General features: G+C 45.2%; 1 protein-coding gene across 4 annotated transcripts in view; it reads right to left on the bottom strand.

Moving 5' to 3' along the window:
• Window positions 1-9,353, bottom strand: part of EML1 (EMAP like 1) — a 120,654-nt gene extending 111,301 nt beyond the window's left edge. For 2 of the 4 annotated variants that reach the window (XM_063399349.1, XM_063399352.1), the window contains exon 1: window positions 9,062-9,350. In XM_063399349.1, coding sequence (XP_063255419.1) covers window positions 9,062-9,221 — 160 coding nt within the window. In that variant the 5' untranslated portion in view covers window positions 9,222-9,350. Of the gene's footprint in view, window positions 1-9,061 lie in introns of all 4 variants that reach the window. The other 2 variants (XM_063399348.1, XM_063399353.1) reach the window with 2 other exon arrangements.
• Between the last annotated feature and the right edge of the window lie 9,103 nt (window positions 9,354-18,456).

Genomic DNA, 18,456 nt, shown 5'->3' with positions numbered 1-18,456 from the left:
AGCCACCAAAAACTCATGACCCAAGAAACCTGGCTTTAGGGAAAAAAAAATTAAAACAAGTCTTAGGAGGCTCATGATAAACATCAAAGAATTGGCAGCACTAAGAATAATCAAACAGTTTAAATGAGATTTCCCAGATAAGTTGTTTCCATTTCATCAATGAACTGTCTGGTTTTGAACAGTTATGCCTGAATATACCATTTGGAATTTATGATAGATGCAGGAAACAATAGTTTCCTTCTCAAAATCCTTTCCACATGTGATCCATATGCCCTCCAGCACAAAGAGATTGTGATATCATGCCTAAGTCATATGGGTGTCAGAAAGCCAGCTGACTGTCATAGCAACGAGATGAACTTGGGAACCTCTGATTTGAGATAAAGAGCTGTAGAAAATGACAGATTTAGTGTCCCAAAGACAGGTTGCCTGTATCAGAAGTGTTTGTGTGTGAGGCTAATGACATTGCAGAGCATCTCCAAGCAATTGGTGAAATACCAAGTTATAATTATAACAAGAATGCTTATTGCTGGAGATCTAGTTATGAGGTGTCTGAATATCTTGTATTTTATGACATAGGTGTTTCCAGTATGCTGTTTATAATAATATCCCAGCTTCACCTGTTGAAGATATTGAACATGGTAAAGTATACCATTCCAGAAAGATCAAGGACAATTTCAGGTTAAGTTGGCTTGAAAAGTTCTGCTGGGAACTGGATTGCATCTGTGCTTCAGCTGCAGAGCAGCTCTTGAAGGGAGAAGGGTTGGTCCATGGAGCAGCTCTGGGAACCCAGGTTTTCCCAAATGGTCACTAATGGCTTGTTCCTCATCTCCTCATACTGGACCAGAGACCACAGGTCTGATTTATGGACAGGCCCAGTGCTCACAGCTGCAATGAAGTTTGAATATGTAAAATACAGTGGTGTGCTGGGTGCTCTGAAAGAAGAGATCCTTGGCATCTCCTATTACACACCCACAGCTCTGGGAACTGTTTTTGGCTTGATCTTGATGTGCCTCATTCTCTCACATATAAACACTGAATAATGCTGCACCCATGGCTCTTTGTGTGACTTATTGCTGAGTCACATCTAGCAATGATTCAGTAAGGGAAACATGAAACCTTCACAAAGTTTTAATTAGTGCAAATATAAATACATTTCTCTGAGCAATTGCGTTGGGACAAAGTATGACTAATGCCTGGTGTTCCCCATGCACCACAAGTGATTGCTGGCAGGGCCTCACCCAGCAAATCCCACCAACCACACAGCAGAGGGCTCAGGCTGCTGCTCTGAGGAGTACAACTGAACTGACCCATGGTTTGTACTGATGGGTCAGGGGATAAAGATATTTCTGAGATTTTTGAGTGTTGTGATCCTAATTCATTGGACTGAAGGGAAAGGCTCCTCTTGATTTCAAAGAATCTGGATCATGCTCCCAAAGCATGACTGGGAGATGTGCAAATTATAAGTTTAACCTGAAATCAGGTCCTTCATCATCACATGATCAAGTGCAACCTGAGATGCTCAGCTTGCTGTCACCACTTTAGATTTTTGAGTGTCTGCCAAAAATTACTCAGGTGTTCAGATGTTTTACACACAGGTCTTTTTGTGTGTGTGTGCCTTTATTTCTTTATTTCTTTCATTTCTTTATTTCCTCAGCAGACCTCTTCAGGTAAGTTGTCTGGCTGCAGGAGTTTTCACCTTCTGGTTCAGCAGCAAGGACTTTACCATTTTCCCAGTAGCTGTGTTAGTCACTGGGAAGTGTTCTGGGTGTACTGTGTGACTGCAAAGCCAGAACATATCCTGAAGCTCCTCAAAGAAAACAGCACAAAGGTTAAATGTGTGTGTATTTATCTGTAAGATAGGTGAGAACCACAAGAAATGCCAAATTTGCAAGTAGTCTCTATGGATTTATGATGGGATTTTGGGCCTAAACCTTTCAAAAATCTCTCCAAACTTAATTTCATGCCTTCATAATACGTGGTGGGGATGAGCCTGTGTTCTGCCAAGGAGCACTGAAGTGGTGGGAACGTGAGCCACACAAAGAGTGCTGGGAGCAGTAGTGTGGTACTGGGGGGGTCCTGCCTCAGCAGTGTGGGAAAGCTGCCCAAGATTAATCAGCCATTGCACCTCTCTGAAATGCTCCCTGTTTTTTGTGATGGAGACAGCTTTGTGCTTCCCAAAGCCTTCATGGAATCTGTTGTGATTCCTCAAGGGTCACCACCATTTTACTGAGCCTAGTTTGGAGTCCTCTGAGGAAGGGCTTGCTTTTCTTCCCAAAGCAATTTGTGTGATTGACAGACCGTGTGCAGAACCAAAGAGCAGCTATGAGCAGTCCCTGTGTGCCCTGCTGACTCAAGGGTGACTTCAGCTGCTCCGTGAAACCCAGGACTCCTTCAGGGAACTGATCCCAGGCACTGTTAACCTGTCCCTGCCCAGCACCTGGCACTGCTCAGGAGCACATTCCTCTGCCCCTGAGTTTCTTTCCTGCAAAGAAGAAAGCATTTGGAGGATCTTGACAGCCTTATTTGTGAGTTTTAGAGGAGGTCTGAGATGTAAGGTAATCCTTAATGTTACAGATTTAATTGTGGAAACCACTAGTGTGTGTTGAGAGAGCTGACCACGCTCTGTAAGGAAACAACAGGGACAGAGAAGCAACTGAATATGATGATGAGAGACTGGGCACTCGCCAGGTTTTTGGGAGGGCACACTGAGCATTCATCTTGCAGTCTGAATGGCAAAGGAAGGGAAGGGGGCCCCACCCTCTAAATTACTGCCTGTATAACAGGTCTGCAGCAACAGAAGGCTCCAGACATTGTTAAATGCAATTGTGGCTTCTAAATACTGATGGCTTAACACAGAATATGCTGGAAATACTGCAGATGTTATGAGGGATGGAGGAGAGGAGGAGAAAAGTCACACTGTGGGGTTTTTTTTGCATGCCTTAAGTTACAGTAAACATCACGGAATAAGATGTTCAGAAATGTGCTGTGCAGTGCTCTTGCTCACAGACCCTGGGACAAACTACAGCTTCCAAGTACTTCTGCAGATAAGGAAAATCCTCCCATTGAGGGATAGGGGAGGACAGGAGGACCACTTGGAAAAGATGTAGCATCTTCTGTATTTCCTGACTAGATCCTTAACCACCATCCCAGCAGCAAACGTTCATGTAAACTTCTACTGCCTCTGCTGACTGCCTGAAGGAGCTCTCCTCCTTTAGCACCCCTCCTCAAAGAACAAACAAACAAACAAACAAACATTTTTCTTGTGGAAATGGGTGTTAATGTGTCTGTAGGTCAAATACCCTCACTTGGAGCCTCTGGGGCTCCAGTCTGCTTCAGAAAAGCAGTGAACTGGCACAGCCTCTGCTTGCCAGCTGAGCGGTTAGACTAGTCCAGCAGTCCAGTTCTAGTCTAGCTAGTCTTAAAGGAAACCACTGCTACTGCAGAGGCAGAGGCTGGAGATGAAGACTAACCCAGTGCCTGTGCTCAGGACACTCCTGGAACACAGTCAGCTTCCACTGAACCACCACCAAGCCTAAGGGACAGGACACCCATGTTGGAGAAGAAAAACAGAGCTAGCAACAGAGTTTGCCATTTTTCTAATTCCAGAGGTTGCAAACTTTTAAGCCAGTTGTCAGAAATACTTTATGAGTGGCAGAGGGGTGTTGTGCTACACAGATATGTACAGCTACACTAAGTTTGCCTAAGCTAGGCTGAACCCCTATTGAGAGCCTCCCAATATTGGGCTGCAGCAGAGACCACCTTCTTTCATCTTTGCTTTTGATCACAAAGAACCAGCTTTTCCATTTGTGGCATTTTGCCCAAGTGCAGATGTGGAGCTGCTCCTTGCCCTCTGTCTCTCTTCCAGCTCTCTCCCTCTCTCAGCACTGAAACAATTGCTTTGTGGTCTGGGGAGGCCTCAGACTTCTCCCAAATGGAAAAGCCCTTTCTCCCTCAGCAAAACATCTGAGGAGCTGCACGAGAAGAGAACAGAGCTGAGCCACACAGCCCCAAGGCTTTGAAAGCCCTGTCTGAAGGAGAGAACCCCTCCTCAGCAGGGAGCCCTTTAACCCAGGCTCAGCCCTCAGCAGCCTCTGAAGCAAGTGAAGGCTGCACCCAGGTGATTTTAACTCTTCATGGACTGTAGGCTGAATATTTTTACTCATGGGGCTGTCTTACAGTGCTGTATGAACAGAGAGGGCTTTCCAGGCATACCCAGTCTGGTGTCTCTGTGGGGCTTGCTCATCACCATAAATCTACTTCTGGGGTTTTTCACCGATTTCTGGGGCACCAGAGTCACTCATTTTTCCTTGTGAGGTTGCCTGATCTTTGTGTTCCAAACCCTCTCTAAAGCTTTAAACTGTAGCAATTGCTTCATCACCATCAGTGTTTGTGCCCTGAATGCACAGCCTCTGCTGCTCAAAGCAATGCTTGGACAGAGTGAGGACACATGGAATTTCTGGAGGAGCAACAGAGCTGGTCAGAAGGACTCCCAGCTGCCAAGATAATTCTGGCATTTCAATTCAATTTTCATCAAACTGGGGCAATACTCCAAGATATTATATTTTATTTTACTTTACCTGAGCATGCAAAGGCTTTCTGTCTTACTCCCACTCAATTTCAGTTTTCAAGAATGTGATTTTTAGAAATGTATTAATATATTGACATTGTCAACAAAATGTTACATTTTAAATTAGTAACATCTGTATTTTGTGCTGAAAGAACACTCTATTGGAAAATGTGTGACTGTTTCTAATCACTAGCATTCATCTCCTAAGCTGACTTAGCAAATGAAAAAGGAAATGAGTTTGCCAAGGGTCCATACACCAAGATCAGAGTTTCTGTGAAGTGTTTATCAGTCACAAACCCTGATAAAAAATACAGATACTTGCCAGGTTCTCACCACCCCAGCACCCTGGGCTCCCCTTCCCCTGGCAGGGAGATGCTCCTGGGGAGCTCTGAGCATGCAGGGCAGTGCTGGTGGGTTTAGTGCAGTCGGGAGCTGGGGTTCACCCTGCAGACCTCTCTCCTGAGATGTTAATGCCATTTCATTGCCAAGATGCAGCAGCTAACTGCTTATGCTGGAAAAACCTTCCCACTCCTCTGCTTTTCCCTGAGCACTAACTGCAGCCTGCACAGCCACTCTGCAAGGAGATTTCAGGCTGCTGCCCCTGACTGAGGCTCTCACCCTGCAAACTGTGATGCAGAAGTGGTGCTCCACCCCTGAGGGAAACATGGAGTTACCTGCAAAAAGATTGACAATCTTTACCAAATCTAATGAAATGTTAATTTCAAGCAGAGTCCTATGCTAATATGAGTATGTGAAAGTGGGGCAGTTTTATTTGACAGGAGTAGTGCTCGTGCATGTGCTGGGTCATGATTTTTTGTTACAGAAATGTATGTGGGCTGTACTTTATTCCCAGTAGCTGTTTAGAGACAGCCCAGCATGGCAGCTGGAGGTCTTGCTCACTATCAGCCTCTCTGGCTGAGATAAATGGACTCCCCATGACAGTGAAGAATGTGTTGAATTTCAGGAAATCTAAATTCCCATGTTTTTCTGGGATATCCTAATTCTGAAAATACCAATTTTATCAACTGATTCCAGTCTGTCTTCAAGACATGTTTGAAATATGTAATTTTAGCTCTGAACGGAAGTATTTAGCTAAAGAGTCAGGAACATACTTCAGATGAAATGTCTTCCTTCCTCCTCTACTGAAGCAAGGCCAATAAAAGTTTGTGAGGAATTTTAAGGGAATTCAGTTAGATTCTCATGCCACCTGCTGCAGAACAAGAGACATCAATTCTGTTTCTTCCCTTCTTAGCCCCGTTGCAGTAAATAACAGAGAAAGTATGCATATATGAGGCTCCTGGTGTTCTTCTTCAGCATTATAATCTTCATCTGTTATGGCTCAATACCCTGTGTTATTTCAAACGTGGTGTTATCAACAAGAAGTTACCCATGCTATTCAAAGTCACTCTGTGGCTGAAAGGGGAAAGAAAGGAGGCACTTGAAGAACCTTTGCATGACTTCAGAGATTTTTCTGAAGTCAAAAGGTTTGTGTTAAGAACCAGAACCATCATGACTCATATATTCCTAATCAAAATGCTGGGTGCGTGAAAAGCTGTTCAGTGCTTCAGAGACTGAACTACGACTCCTTACAAGAGGAAAATAATACACACAAGGGGAAGCACTTAAATAATTGATGTGCTTTTCTTTTATCTGCTTGTAGGAGTGACAAGAAATCTATGTAGCTGGCACTAATGGATAGCATCTGTATGTCAATAATTGCTAATGAGGAAGTAATAGGAGCGCTTTTGTCCTGAAGTGACTGATCTTTCCTTCTCTCCCTGTGTTACAATGGGAAATTATGAGTGTAAATTTTAGAATTCTGTTCATCTTCAAATCCCAAACAGCTTTCAAATGCCTTTTTTTGGTATGAATTCAATCCAAAATGACTGTATGCTTGCTTACGTGTAATATAAATTCTGGCATTTAAGAACCTTTTTTTATATCTTCTGTACTACATTCAAACAACAAAATAAAACCTTGTTTGCATCACATGTTTCATTTTCCATTCCACAACAGTGAAAGGGTGCAGCCACTCTGGAACTGAACAGAAACCAGTAATTTAAAAACACCCAATTCTTTCATCACAAAAAATTGCATAACCATTTCCAGCACTGAAGTAGGATACTCTTACTGAATAAAGTCTCTTGAAGAATTATTGGTGTATCAAGCCGTTCATACCCAGCTGTTTAAGTCTAAGATTGTGTTCAGCCATTCCCCCCAAGTTCCTTTTCTGAGGGAACAATTACACAGCTGTTCCTGCTACATTCTTGTGTAGGCTGAAAGCAGTCTAAAAACTCTGGCACTAATTTCCTGTAACTACAAAGTGCAGTTCCCAGATTGTTCGTGAGGCATACCCTTTGCAAAGAGGTTACTGAAGCAGTCCATACACTTGACACTAATATTGTGCCTTGGCTAAACTTATTTATAGCCGTGTGCATGTGTATACACGGGCACATGCACAGGGCTGTGGGGTTTGTGTTAGAAGCAGGGCTCTGGATTGCAGCCACATTGCAGTGCTAATGATATCTGTCACTGCACCAACTTTTTGTAGCTGTATTATCTGGCTGCATTCAAAACCAAGGATTTTAGAAGTACAGTTCCAGCTTTGTTATGCTCATTGGATTCATCAAAGGGGTATTCTGCACTAGTGAACACTAATAAGTGTATTAGAAAGTCTGATGATGATTTTTTGCAACTCTTTTTATGGAGTGTTAAATTTTAAACTGCTAAAGTTTTAAACTTTGACCTAGCTAGTCAAAGAGCAATAGCCACAAAGAGAATTATTTCAAAATTCCTTGATGTGAAAAGCAAGATGTCAGCAGCTGGTTCACTAAGATTGCTTAATAACTCTGATGGAGTACCTTTCATTTCTCACTGCTGGTTTTGTGCATATTTTTATATGCATATATGCATTATATGTCTGTAAGTACAGGAACCAGAATATCTTGCAAGGTCCAAGAAGCACAGGCTGGCGGTGTCTGGCATGGGGCAGGGTGAGCCCTGATTCCTTAGAGCAGGCCTGGGCAGCATTGGGGAAACAGAGAAATAAACCTTTGCGCTGTGTATGCTGGCACATTTCTGATCCACATCTAAACATCACTTTAATTTTCATTCCTGCCATAGAAAATAGCTTCCTTGCCTCAATGCATCCATGAATGTTTTTCTGGCAGAAAACTCGAAGGTCCTTTCAGCAGCAAAGGTAATTGAGATATCAGTAACTTCTGCACACAAGATGCCATGCACTCTCAATATCAGTTTCATCATTAATATCAGATGCCAGCTGATACTGATACTGTCACCCTGAAATATCCCACCCCCTTATTAAGAGTGCTTAATAAGCAAACTGGGGCCAGGCCCTTAAAATCAAAGCCTGGAGAAGCGAAACTTTGCTGGTTAACAGTTCACCCGGTTTAGTAGGTAAGCAGGAAATACTCATTTTCATCTCTCCTGCATTTAGCTGACAGCAACAGCCCAGGGAATTGTGCATGGTGCAGCTCACTCTGCACCATATACATAATTTATATTTTTCCACTCTAGTTATGAGTGTGCCGCTTTGGACTTGGGATTTGCTTTGTAAAATGGAAGTAGAGAGAGGAAGAAAAAAGAAAAACACTGCAGCAGCCTTCTCCTTCTCCAGCTGCACTTTTTAGCCCAGAACTTCATCTTTGATGCACAGCCCTCACAGAGTAATGGAACAGGAGTGCTACACAGTACATGTTGTACATACATATACACGTGAAAAGATAAAGGCTTGCTATGGCTAAAGGAAAAATAAAAGGTGTTTCCAGTAGTCCATCTCTTTATTAGTAAAATGCCTTGGCAGAGAGCAGAGAGGTAGGCTATAATTTGGACAAGAGTTTCCTTTTGTAGAGGCAGCCTAGATAATATTTACAGTTCCTATAGAAGTTTTTAAAAAAACAGCTGAGAAACCTGCTTCCTGCTGACATGCTGCTCTGCTCTGTGAAGTTTGACAGACACAGCCCCACGCTCTAGTAAACGATTCCTTCCCACATATAGGCAAAGTGTGCAATGCACTTATTTTAAAATAATGTACATTTCTGTTTCCTTTCAGCAAATAAACCCTTGGCATTACATTTATCTGCCCTTGCTGTGTCCGTTACCATCCGGGGAGGTTTATCACGGAACAAACAGGACACGCACACAGCGCCTGGTCCTGCAGCACCCATCCCCACAAACCCTCCTCAGTGACTCCGACTGACACATCGGTACCGTCATCCCTGCGGACCCTGCAGTCTGTCTGAATTGCAGACCCTTCCTGCTCGCCAGCGCTCAGAGGAGAGCCAGGCTCTGTCCCTCGGCAGCCCGGCACCGGGCCGTGAGGCACCGCGGGCTCTCGGGGAGTCCCCGCTCTCCCGCCGCGCTCCGCTCCCCTCGGCAGCGGCGGCTCCGCGTGTGGCTCTGCAACCTGAGAGTGCCGGCCGGCCGGCAGGACACCGGGGGGAATATAAATATAAATATAAATCTGGCGCTTACCCACGGGCAGTCCCTCGCAGTCTGACATGGTGAGAGAAGTCCTCCTCGCCGGGGGCTTGGGGAAACCACTGCAGGACCGCAAGGGCAGGTCCTTCTCTTCGCAAAGGCAAGGGGGGAAAGGGCTAACAGTTTGCGGCCACCCTTCCCTTGCGCTCCACATCTACCCACCCAGGGAGCTGCAGCAGCAGTCCCGTCCCTGCCTTCTCATTATGGGATGCAAAGATAAGAATGTGCTTTTGTGCCAAAAGAGTGTGCTATTGGTGGATAAATTTGTTGTCATCCCTCCCCTCCGCAGAGTTTCCTCTTTAATGTCACAGAGGCACATTACCCCGGCGGAAAGGCCATCGAATATTTATGAAACGGCTTTTAAGAGCGGAGCCGCAAATCTGCGCGGGAGCAGAGCTAATTGCTGTGCGCTGGGCTTGGCGCTGGAGCCACCCCGCAGGGCTCTCCTGCCCCGGGGGGCTGCGAGGAGCTGGGGCACATTGATGGGCTCTGACTGCTTGCTCTGCACCTTCTGGTTCTGCAGGGTCCCAGGACAAACACTGCTGGAAAGGGGGCACAAGCCAGGGTGTATCTCTTTAAGGAGGAAAGGGAAAAAAAAAAAGGTCTTTGTTTATATTGTAATATCTGAGAAATTGTTTCGTGACACTGTTACCACAGGCTGTCTCATAGTTTATAATAATACTGTGAGTGCAGAATTCTCTGTAACTTCATGACTTTTCTTGTTAAAACATGCCACTTTAATGCCAGCTTAGTGGCTGCTCCTGCAACTTATTTTTTAATCTTTGAAAATGTCTATGTGGGATTTGCTTGATATGAGATTCCCAGACTCGCACAGTCAGTGGAGAGTACCCCTGCACTCTGGTGTGCTCATTAGGCACCTTAATGAAGAGCAAGCAGAGGCTCTGGCAGCGTTAGAGCCAGGCTGGGCTTGGCAGGGACATGTGCAGGACCTGGTGGGAGCCTCAGCAGCGGGGGGTGCTGATTTGCTGCCACTTTTTCTCCTGGGAACAGTCAGGAACAGTCTGGGCTCTGCCTGACTCAGACCTTAGTGTCTGAGCCCTTCAGAAATGTCGGGGATTTGGACCCAGGGCAGGAGGAAGGGATGGGAGGAGGCAAGGGGGGCTCCATGGGGGGTTCCCTGGGATGCACTTCCAGACAGCCCCTGGGGAAAATGATTAATACCTTTCCTTAAAATGCCTTAAAGGAAAAAAAAAAAAAAAAAAAAAGCATAAATTACATTAATTATACTAGGAGCTCAGCACCTCTAAAAAATTGGGCTATTTTTACTCAGATGCTTCAGTCTAAGCACCCAAAGGCTGACACTGCTGGCTCTCCCTGAGCTCTCTCTGGAGAGAAGCCTTTTAATACTCTGCTGGTTACTCAGCAGCACAGCTAGCCATGGATTCAATTCAGGATGTCAGGCCTCTGACTAAGAAGCAAAAATAGCTGCAAAAGTAGATTGTGACATGTTCCCCAAACCATTCCTCGAGTTGCCTACACAGGCTTGGGCAAGCAGAGCCAGCAGTGTCCGGTGGCCCTGGGGCTGGCCAGTGTGAGGCTCTGTGGGCACAGGTCTGTCAGGGCAGCCTTGGCAGGGCCTGCCTCTGGAGCTGCTCCTGCAGCACACATGGAGGTGTTCACTGAGTAAGGCTCACCTGGAGGGCAGCTCCGAGGACAGGCAGAGCCCCAGGCTGTGCTCTCTGCCAAAGAGGCTGTGCAAGGAGGAGAAGTGCAGGGCATCATCTTAACCTCTCCATCCTGCTGCTGCCCACAGACACAAGGAGTGGCCACCAGATATTTTGGCAGTCAGGGAGCTGTCTTGTCTTGATGTCTGGGAAAGGAAGAAGGCCTAAACCAGACTGGAGGACTTTTCTTGCAGTGTCATCTGACTGCAGAAACATATTGCTCCAATGTGCGAGAATCAAAGCTTTCTCAGCTCTTAGCCTGCTGAAAATGCAGGCTCCCAGCTCTGCAAGCATTTACGTGCCAATTTATCTTCAAGGCCCACTGAAGTTCCTGGAACTGCTCACAGTTACAAACACATGCATAAGTATTTGCAGGATTAAGGGCTCCCCGTTCCTCCTTGTATTTGGAGCAGACAGCTGCAGCTGGTTTTGAAGTTACCTCTCACAGCTGTGTGCTGGTGCTCCTCCACTGAGGTTAGAGCCCTCCAGCAGAGCTGGACAAGTGCCTGCAGGGAAGGCACGCCAAATCCCAGGCTGGTGTCTCATCTATCTCATCCTCCAGAGGAATTTAAGAAGCCTCTGCCTCAGTAACCCCCCTTACATTGTCCATGGCCATGTCTGCTGCAGGTGGTCAGCATCTTTTGGGAGAGAGGCAGAGAAGGCAGCAGAGAGGGCTGAGGGGGAAGGACAAATACATCTTAAACTATTACAGCAAAGCTGGCGAGAGCTCATCTGCCAGAGCCCTTACTAGGGTTTTGTCTTGGGACAGCTCTTCAGTGAAACACTAAAGCAGGTCAAAAGTTGAACAAATCAGACCTAATTCTCACAATGATACTCACAAACAAACACCTTTTTTTGATGTGGGTACTTCAATCAAAAAATTAGCTTTGTTCCCTAGATACTTTAGTTACAATGGAGAGTTTTGATAAATTATAAGACTTTTTTTTAAAGTTTGATTAAAACACAGTATTTCTTTTAGCTTCCCCCGTTACTCAGCCTGAAAAGAGAGGAGCTATGTTTGCTCCTGGAAAAAGGCCAAGCCTGGAAAATTTAAGTCTGACAGAGAAAGTTTTGGACATTTATGAATAAGCCTGGTGTCTGTCATGAAAAAAAAGGCAAAAGTCAAAAATTGAAATGAACAATAAAAAGCAAGGGGTAAAGCACAGATTATTTCAGCAGGTATTAAACCAACACGAGAAATGGGCTAAATATTTGCCAATAACTGCTCTCACTTAAGCTTTCCAAGGAATTGGAAGAATGCTTATCCCTCAACATGCAGAGAGAACCATTTATAAATCTCTCTGCTTCATTCTACTCCCTGACAGACAGCCATCTGCATAAATCCATCGCAAGTACCATGACTGTAAATGCAATGTATAGAAGGAAGTATTTCCTAAAAAGATTTTCCTGGACCATTTAGTCTCCTGTGGAAGACAGTTGCATTTTCCTGATGCATCTTGAAATACTTAAGCAGTTACTACGGTGTCCCCTCTCTGGAGATTTCCAGGAAGAATCACTTTCCCAGGAATATTGTGGATGTCCCACCCCTGGACATGTTCAAGGCCAGTGCTGACAGCACAAAGGGCTTTTGAGATACAAAAGATCTGGAGCTGAGCTGATGTGCCAGGGGAAAGAGGGAATATTTGGGGAATACTGGGTGCAGGGCACCTACCATGGCACAAGTACCCAGTCACCTTAGAGCCCAAATAGTCTCACCTACACAAGTAAGACATCTAGTGTGACTTTGTTTCCCATCTACATGTTTACACATCCCATCTGATCTGTGCCTCATCTAAGTGCCTAAATATCCTGGAAAATCTGGGCTTTGAGATTTCAAATCCCATGTGGAGGTCATTATTTTCCCTGGGACCTGACTGAGCCAGCAATGTGACTGTGAAAAGAGCCTGATCCACCTGACAGCTCCCAGCTGCACCAGAGCTTTTGCTGCTGCTGACTTGCCTCTCACTCAGCCACGGATGGAGCCAGCCTCATCCAAACCTCACAGGAAGAGCAGGGAGCTGTGCTGCCCACTGTGGGATCTCAGCCCTGCCAGGCTCTGGCTGCCTGCTGACATTGCTGCTGGAAGGGCTTTGCTAAGCTCAGCACTGCTGCAGGGGCATGGGTGAGTTGTTCTGCTTCCCTCTGCCTTTCTCTCTCCTGACAGAGAGAAATCATGAGAAGAGAGAATTATTTCTTTAGCTAACCAAGTCAGATCTGATTATTGAATTTGCAATTTTCCGTGAGATTGAAGCAAGCTCCTTACTGCCCGCTTTGGCAGGCATTGATATCTCCCATCAGCGTGATTTCCACGCAGTTTAAGGAGAGAATGGCTGAAATGCGCTTCTCCCTTCTAATTTATGCAAATTCCCTTGGGGTTTTTCCTGCCCTGTGAAGAGATTTCTGACTGTTGTGTAGGGAAGATTCACAGCCCAGGGAGGGGGAGGGGAAGGGCAGAGCCACAAGGGAAACTGCAGGCTGATATGAGCAGGTTGGCATCAGGATCTGGATGACCTTCTCTCAGAGCACTGAAGAGCCCAAAATGTTGGGAATTTGTTAGCTCCTACATGTGTTTCCCCCTTGAAAAGCCCTGCAGTGGTGGGGATAGACTGTGCCTTTCTGTCCTCTAACATAAGGGGTAAAATTTACCACAGCTTTTGAATTGTACCCAGTTAAAGGGCAGAGAAGCAAGAGGGGAGCCACCACCAGCCCCATTGTCAGCCCCACAGCTCCTGAGTCATTGATGGGACCTTGGTGGGGTCCCAGATACACCTATGGGATCAGCGGGCCAAACCCAGGGCAGTGGGATGCTGTGGCACGAGGACACATGGCAGAGAAATGAGTTCAGATGGGCTTGAGCCCCTGTACAGCAATCAGCAGAAGGAAAAGCAACCAGGCCCAGCAAGAAGCAGAGGGCCCAGGAAGTCCCAATTACAGGAATTTTATTTCATTATTGTTTTCTGACATATTCTCTTCACATTTCAACTTGATGGATGGGAGTGTAATTATACAACTTCAAGAGCAGGTGATGCTCTGACAAGATCTCATGTGGGTTCATCCAGAGAAGGAAGAGTGAGTAAAAATAGGCAAGATACAGCTGACAGCTAAAACAGCCCTTCTAGGAAGCAACAAATACAAAGGTAATAGCAGCCCCCCAGAATAACTAGGCATGTCATAATTTTACATTTATCTCTATTTCTTTTTATGTTATTAGCAAGATTTTCACTAGTAAAAATTGAATCTGAGCTTTGTATTCAAAAAAGGAAATGTCTCCATCATCTCCTCTGATGTCACCCTAGAGAGAAGATTAGAAGATTAACTATATCAGGTGACACGAATCCAGCAGCAGGGAAAATAATTTTGCACATTCAAAAAGAAAATGAGAGAGAAATTCTGGCTATCTCCAAGATATGTGAACCTTACCAGTGATAATTGCTGGGTCACAGAGAAAATGCTTTATGCAAATGTGCAAATATACAGTAAATAAAATAAGAAGATCAAAAATTCAGAAGAGGATGTATCTTAAAGAAGAAATTAATTGATAGTCTGAATCTTGCTGGCACTTTCATCCCATCTAATTTATAAAAGCTTGCATTCTCTGGGGGGAGTTGTGAAAGACCACTGCAATGATGTGAAGAAACAAAAAAACCTACATTTGAAAGACAGAACTGGCTTCTGAGCTGCCACAGCTCTTGCTGACAGTGTCTTCTGATACACTGAGCCAAAAGGAGCCTGCCATGGCTCTCAAGTGAGATGCATTTGCACAAGGATGGAGAAAAGGTGAGCAGGGCAGTGTGAGCCCAGCTTTTGGCATCTGCTGACAAACATGAGTGGCTCTTTGCTGGCCAGCTCTGCAGGAGTCACCCAGCACAGGGGACACAGGCCAAAGCTCTTTTCCCACCAATACATGGTAGAGTTCCGTGCTTTAATTACAGTTATTGTCAGTTCTCTCTGCAGAGGTTTCAGGTGTTACTGAATTGTCTTCTAGTGAACATAAAAAGCCAAGAGGAATTGTATGATTCAGTCTGATCTTGTTGCTTTTGGGTTTAAGGGCATTATTGCTGTTTATTTTACTGGGTTTGAGTCTCACAAAGATGAGTGAAGCTGCATTTGCTCTGCACAGATCTGGTAGGAAAAAGCATTGAGCCCTGGATGTAAATATTACAGTTTCATGTGGTGGGTTTGAGGAGAAGGTGAGAGTCTTGCAAACCTGATTTGGCAGCTGCAGAAACAGCATTCAGGCAAACAGATAGTCTCTGCAAGAAGGGAAGTCTTTAAAAGATTCACAGATTAATGAGCTCTGCCAGGGTTTTAGTGGTTCTGACCAAAATTCCTATAAATCAGTCTAACTGGAGAGGGAGGAGGTGGAGATGAGAGGAATCAATAACTTGCCTAGAGAGCTTGTATATCCAAGGTCAGCTGACAAAGGCTTCAGAGCTGGGAAATCTCCAGAGCAATTACAGAGGCAGAGTGGCATTCTTTAGGAAGGCAAAAGCCACAGTGTTCATCATGTACTATCAGTGCTCTGGGGACTAATTGCAGCTGCCTGTGATCAAGGATATCACTTTGGTGATAAAGGAAGGTGAGGTGTCAGCCACACTGAATTATTGGCTCCTCCTAGGAAACCTGAAATTTGTTTTGATGGAGTGAAAGCATCCTCTGTCCACTGCAGGTCAGAGAGAGATCACACCTTCACCTACCTTTACTAGAAGCAGCCTCAGAGAGCACATAACCAAGGCAGAATATTTACAGCAGCCAAAACCAGTCCTACCTTCAGAGAAATTACATCTCATTCTCATTCTCATCTCCAGGACTTTCTCCCTGCTCTGCGTTGTGTCAAGCATAGAAAGATGTTTTCACCAAGCTGAAAATAAGATGTTAAAACTGTCACTGGTCAAGGTTAGCCACAACAGGTAACCAAGAGATCAGGCTTTCATCCTGAATTTGGAACAGGAACAAACTATGCTTTTGGGAATGACCAGCAACAGAAACAGAGCACCAGAGAGCTCTGATCTGATTTGTCCAGCTGATTTCCTCTAACAAAGCAACTGCTGTCCCCAGAACACTGAGTGAAGGTCTGCCATGCTAGGAGACAGAATTGATTAAGAAATTGATAATGGAGTCAGAGGTGAGCAGCAGGGAAAACTATTCATTAGGTTGTCTAAGTAGTTTGTAACATGGTGCCCTTTACAAGCCACTTTCATTTGCTTTTCTGCAAACATTGGTCAGTAGTGTTGGACAGCAGGAGTGCTCTGGGAGGAGTTTCCATCCTCAGTCCCTTGGAGCCGCCTCTGTGTGACAATAAACACAGCCACAATTAGAGGAAGTGGTGACCTTGTTGGCAGTTTCTGAAAAGAGGACAGGACTCCTTGGGAATAGTGAATCAAGCAGATTAGTACCACTTAAGTAACCTCTCTCAGTCACGTTGTGGGTGAGGCATGTTGCTGGGGGAAAAGGAAAGCTTGCTTGTGACTGCTTAAATAGCACATAAGTGTTTTTTTCAAGCAGTTTTCATTGAAAACAGGATTAGATTTGGTTTAAGTTTTCTGATATTGATGTTTTTCACTACAGGCATCTCCAGCTTTCTCATGAAGAAATTCAAGACTGCTTCGGTGTGGTCAGACTCTCAGGTCTGGGGGTGGGAAGCCGGGGCTGAGATGCAGAGGAGGGACTGCCTTGGAGCTGAGCTCAGGCTCCTGACAGGAATCAGAACCCCCTCTGCCAGCAGGGAGATGGGGAAATCCTGGAAGAGGGTTAAGTGGCTTCCCTGGGGTCATCCTGTGAGTCTGTGGTGTGATGGAAGGGGAGTCTGGTCCCTGTTCCACAGGAGGCAAAGGGAAGATTTAATTAAATCAGTCAGTTTGGAGTGCAAACATGGAGGTCTAATTTGCTTATTGTTATAAAAAATAAAAGAGAAAAAAAATATGTTTCCATTCAATGCTCATGGAAGCTGTAACAACCTTCATTCTTCTTTCTTGTTAAAAGTGTGAGTGTATGAAAAAATATTTTTTGTGGGATGGGCTGACTGGGCACTGATTTCTTGGGGTTTTGGACAGGTACAGCTACTGCAGGACTGCTGGAAACAAGGCTTGAAGTGTGTGACATTCTCTCACCCAAAACCTCTGCCTCAGTGTACTAAAGTGCTGCAGCTGGTCCAGGAGTGCCCTTTGGACACTTGCCAGCCTGGCTGCAGCTGCTGCATCACCACAGAGCTGTGGCAGCTTTGTGATTTGCTTGGTGCCCACCTGGCTCTCTCTGGTAAGCTGCAATCACTTCTGTGACTGAAATATCTTACAACCATTCTTGAGATACACAGCAGGCCAGCAGCAAGTGCTTCTCTCAATATATGAGCAAATGTCCCAGCCTGCTCTGGGAGCTGGAGGCATCCAGGCAGTGCAGATCAAATATTTTACACTTTAAAATTGGAGCAACAAGCTTCCTTGCAATTTCTTAATTTGATGCATGGAGCTGTTTTTTCATCCTTCCTCTCCAATTCTGATCCAGGGAGGATGTGGGGACAGAATTTCCCCCTCTGCCTTTCCTGCACACAGGCACTGTACCCTTGCTGGAGCAGTGGGGCCAATCCCAGCACTCCCACATGCAGTTAAACAAACCTAAGGACTCTCATCTCAGGGCAGAGCCAGGGTTGTTCCTGCCTCTCAACATCCCCCAGGGCTGCCTCTTGCAGCTCTCAGTGATGCCTTGTCCACACTGTGCCTTTACTCTCCTTCAGCACAAATCCAAGCCAATATTTCTGTTTTATCCCAGATCCATTCCTCATCAACCACTTTATTAATCCACAGAAATGACAGGAATTAGAAGTAGCAGGTGAACACTTGCCTCTGAAAATGTGGTTTGCAGCTAATCAACAGGCCTGGCACATAAAATCATCCTTGCATGTGAAGAGCAGATCCAGATGTGCTGAAGGGCCATCCCCAGGCCATCACTGCAGCAGCTAATGTCCATTGATCAGGGATCCTGGCTTTCTTGAGGTACAGTATCAGTGTATAGTTACATTTTATTGCAATATTATCCTTAAAAGTTACTAAACCTTATTAATGACAAGATGTTAAACTTGTGTGGAACAGACCAGAAAACCCCAAAGGTTGCAGAGCTGAGAATTAAACCACCATTGATATTCTTTTCCTTTAATTTAGAAAGCAGCAGAAGCCTAAGAGAAATTTGGCTTGCAGCAGAGCCCACATCTAAGGAAATTCCACGAATGGTCAGATGTCAAGTTGTTTCTCTTGCAAAGGGCAATGAGGCAATTGTATTTCCATTTGCAGAGAAGTTTTTTCCTTTGAGCTGAGTTTTTCAGTGGGGGAAGGGAAGAGAGAGAAAGCAAAGGGAGCTTTACCTTTCAGCACACATGCATTCAGAAATCTGTCTGCTCATTTTTAAAAGGTCATGGCTCCCTTCCCCACTCCTCCCTGTGGCACGGCCAGGCCAGCCCTACCTCTGTCAGATAAAAGTTAGGCCCTTGGAAAGGCACATGGTGCTTGGCACTGAAATAACCAAGACTCCCATCCACCTATCTAGAGGCAGAGTTTGCTCCAATGCTGTCTTTCCATTTAAATATTCTTTTTCATTGCTGTTTCCTCAAGAAACAAGATTTGCACAGTGCCTTTGGTAATAAATCCTCACCCCATGTCCCTAGTTCCAAGTAAAAATGAGGTTCACAGGGCATTTAAGTTTCTACAGCTTCCA

This window comes from Prinia subflava, chromosome 5, assembly GCF_021018805.1.
Source record: "Prinia subflava isolate CZ2003 ecotype Zambia chromosome 5, Cam_Psub_1.2, whole genome shotgun sequence".
Lineage (NCBI taxonomy): Eukaryota > Metazoa > Chordata > Aves > Passeriformes > Cisticolidae > Prinia > Prinia subflava.
The sequence above is the reverse complement of the archived record's forward strand: the minus strand, read 5'-3'. Positions and strand labels throughout refer to the sequence as shown.